The sequence below is a fragment of the Saccostrea cucullata genome, unplaced genomic scaffold (assembly GCF_032062105.1).
Source record: "Saccostrea cucullata isolate Sc308-1 unplaced genomic scaffold, CSIRO_AGI_Scuc_v1 ctg18625, whole genome shotgun sequence".
NCBI lineage: Eukaryota > Metazoa > Mollusca > Bivalvia > Ostreida > Ostreidae > Saccostrea > Saccostrea cuccullata.
In genome coordinates this window covers 3319-6741 of record NW_026930115.1, presented here as the reverse complement: position 1 = coordinate 6741, position 3423 = coordinate 3319, and the positions used below count along the sequence as shown (strand labels likewise).

Here is a 3423-nt window from a genome sequence, read left to right as displayed (position 1 = left end):
ATAATTAAAAACAAGGTCGGTATAAATATGGTCATCTTGTTTTCGAAAATAAAACAACAGCAATCTTGAATTAAAGGTTTGTTTCTTCAACTTAAGATATTTCTGCATAAAGCCACATATTGAAGTCTTTTGAGAGAAATTCTATAATTTTACCTTAAATATTAGTTTTCAGGACTAACTTTGAAGAAATGAATTCGAGTATGACCCTGTTCCTTGTGTCACTCTGCTGTATGATGGTCATTACCAGAGCTGATTCTCCAAAGCCAAAGACCTTCCGCCATGACTATGTAACCTATAAAAATATATGCCGGGAAATGGACTGGATACCAAAGTGCGATTGTCATAAGATAACTAAGGGAGGTAATTGAATATTACAAGGAAGTCATTGATTTTATGCATAATTTATTTTGCCTACTGCTTTTTGGTAAAACTTAAAATTTTTTGCTCTAAAAATCGAACACAACATTTTAAAATATTTAAAAGTTGATCTGAATGGAGAACACACCCTGTTTTTTGCCTGTCAGTAAAAACAGAACTGATGTGATTTTAAATTCTACTGCAGTTATTGCCGAGATCAAAGAAATGTCGCGGAAATTATATTAAAAATTATTCTTCGATAAATGACGAGCGTCATCAAAAAATTTAAAGATCAGAAACACATAATACTATGTAACCTGTGCATGAAATGAATAATTCACTGTTGAATATAATTTACTTATTTATTCCATATCGATGTTTCGTATTCTATGAGGCGCCGTTTTGGTATTTACTGCCAAAATTCATTTTTAATAGGTGATATCACTTATTCGAATAAGTGATGTCAGTAATTCAAATCAAATAGCCTATCGAATAGGAGATATTACCTATTCATTATTCGAATAAGTAATATCACTTTTTGGCAGTAAACACCAAAGCGCCCCATAGTATTCGCAGTCTAGACTGAAGAGTACTCTCCGTGTTTTTAAGCAAGTCACCTGAATTTATTTGACATTCAGCACATATATAAATAAATTCAATGATTTTGATTTTAAATGAAATATTTTTAAAGAGATAAATGGGAAAATATGGTTAAATTTGAAATGTGCACATCAAATCCTATACGTGACATTTTGTTTATTTCAGGTTGTGGAAAGATTGTGGCATTTCATGCTATTCTGTCTAAAAGACTGAACAACATACCTGTTAATACAATCCTCAAATTTGAAAACGTATTGACCAATGAAGGAAAAGGATACAGCCCTACTACAGGAAAATTTACAGCACCGGTAGATGGCGTCTACTCGTTCTCATGGACCTACTCTACAAACAAAGGATCCCGTTTCTTTGTGGTTGGAGTTGTGGATGGCATAGTTCGTGCACATTTATCCAACTATGGTCAGGCAAGCGATTGGCAGAACACGACAGGACATCTTGTCATAAAATTGAAAAAAGGAAGTAAATTCTGGATTAAAACGGCAGCTCACACCTCCAAATCGATACACGAAAATTTCACTTTTCTTTCAGGCTACAAGTTGTCTGGTTGTTGAAACATGTTTTGAGAAATAAAGTGTTAATATAATTTTTTTTGCTTGTTATATTTTCTGATACTTTCATCATCTTTGATGATAATTATGAATTATATTGTGAATAACTAATACACTTCACAAACTTCTCAAAGATTAATAATATTTACGTACAATTTAGAAAAAAAGGAAAAGTATACGGAAAAAAGTTCCTCAAATGTTAACTGATAACTAGAGCCGAGCTCGTTGCAAAGCAACGAATAGGTCTTCCGTAGGAGCTACGGATAGGAAGACGTAACCTTGAGTCTAGGTCAAGCCACATTATAAAGTTATACAAGTAAGCAACCTAAAGGCTTGTAAAGGAAGAAACTTACAATGTTTCACCATGAAAAACACTGTAAAGGAATGTATGTGACCTTGAACTTTCTAAATGACCTTGCGTCAAGCAATGTTTCGCCATGAAAAATGCTGTAAAGGAATGTATGTGAACTTGAACTTTCTAAATGACCTTGCGTCATGCAATGACAAACTCTCTTATAAAAATCTAATACCGTATAATCCCTATTAACCGCCCCGGGCGCTTAGAAAATTTCGAAAAGGAGGCGGTTATTTTGGTATTCTCTTCATATTAATATTTAATGTCATTCTTATACTTCAAAAATTTTAAAGAACAGCTAAAATAATGTCGAACTTTACTTTAAGTGAGGATAATCCACCCAATTTATGCGATATGATTCATTTTCCACTGAGAAATTGGATAATAGACAAGTTACATTTTCACTTTGTTCAAATTTTGGCAGACTTTTGATACGATTCTAGATGATTTTAATCATTATAGAGGGGGCCCTTGTTTTCTAATGATTGAAAAAAGACCTATGGGGCGCTTATGGGGGCAGGGGTGGTTAATAGGGATCATACGGTATGTGTATTACCGACTGGAAAAGTACACACATGTTTTTTATATATTGTTTTAGTCCATGAATCCAGCCAAAACATCTTATCTTTAGTGACCTTGAACTTGAGTCAAGATCATGTCCCACCCTGCATTATACATGTATCAACAATGTTTCACAGGTACAAATACTGTAGCGAATTTACAGTTTCTCTGTCAGTAACCTTGCCTTGTCTGAATGAATGGATATGTTCAGCCTTATTTTTTCTGAGCATATACAGTATCAAATCGGAAGAATTTATTAGGTTCAACACTATGATTTAGCTAAGGATTTAACTAGAAATATGTCTATAGGACATGGATGCATCGCCAAGTGTATATTAGTACATAATGCAACATTAAAATCTGTATTAATGTATGACGTTTGTTGAGAATATCTTGAATAGTTTCTTAAGGAGGCTCATTACACCACTTTTTGATGACGTAATACACAAAAAATAGACCTCCATTGTGTCGACCGGTTTGCTCAGGGGACGAGTAGTATAGGAACCTCTATAATATGACCCTGACCTTTAAAACGCTTTAAAAATAGATGAAACATGCGGTGTTGTAAACAGTGAAAACAGTTTACAGAAAAAAGAATTAGTGAAGTAACGGATTCATTATGCATAAACCAAGAAGAATTGCTTTTAGGCAGTAACAAAAGAAAGCAACAGTCAAATCTTCGCCAAACAAGTAATGTCAATTTCAAAGCCATGCATGCAGTGAACTATATCAATCACTGACATGTATGTATGGAGGAAATTCGAGTTAAAATCTACAACCTTGTTGAAATTAAAATTTTATTTCATTGCGCTATTTACTGTGTTGGTGTTAATTTACATATTTGTTTTATTGATTTAAATGTATACTCTGGCAATTTAAAGCTTTATTCTGAATTTTAGATGTAATATCAAACGTTCCATAGTGTTTTTAGTCTCGTTCAACCAGACCCTCGGCTGTCTCCGTAAATCTCCGACCACCCAGAGG

General features: G+C 33.6%; 1 protein-coding gene across 1 annotated transcript; it reads left to right on the top strand.

The window, feature by feature from the left end:
• Positions 1–200: 200 nt before the first annotated feature.
• On the top strand, positions 201–1379 carry LOC134282953 (uncharacterized; the record flags this gene model as incomplete). Its single annotated transcript, XM_062765379.1, has 2 exons — positions 201–360; positions 1123–1379. Coding segments are annotated over exons 1-2 (417 nt in total), but the record flags the coding sequence as incomplete, so codon positions are not given.
• Positions 1380–3423: the final 2044 nt, after the last annotated feature.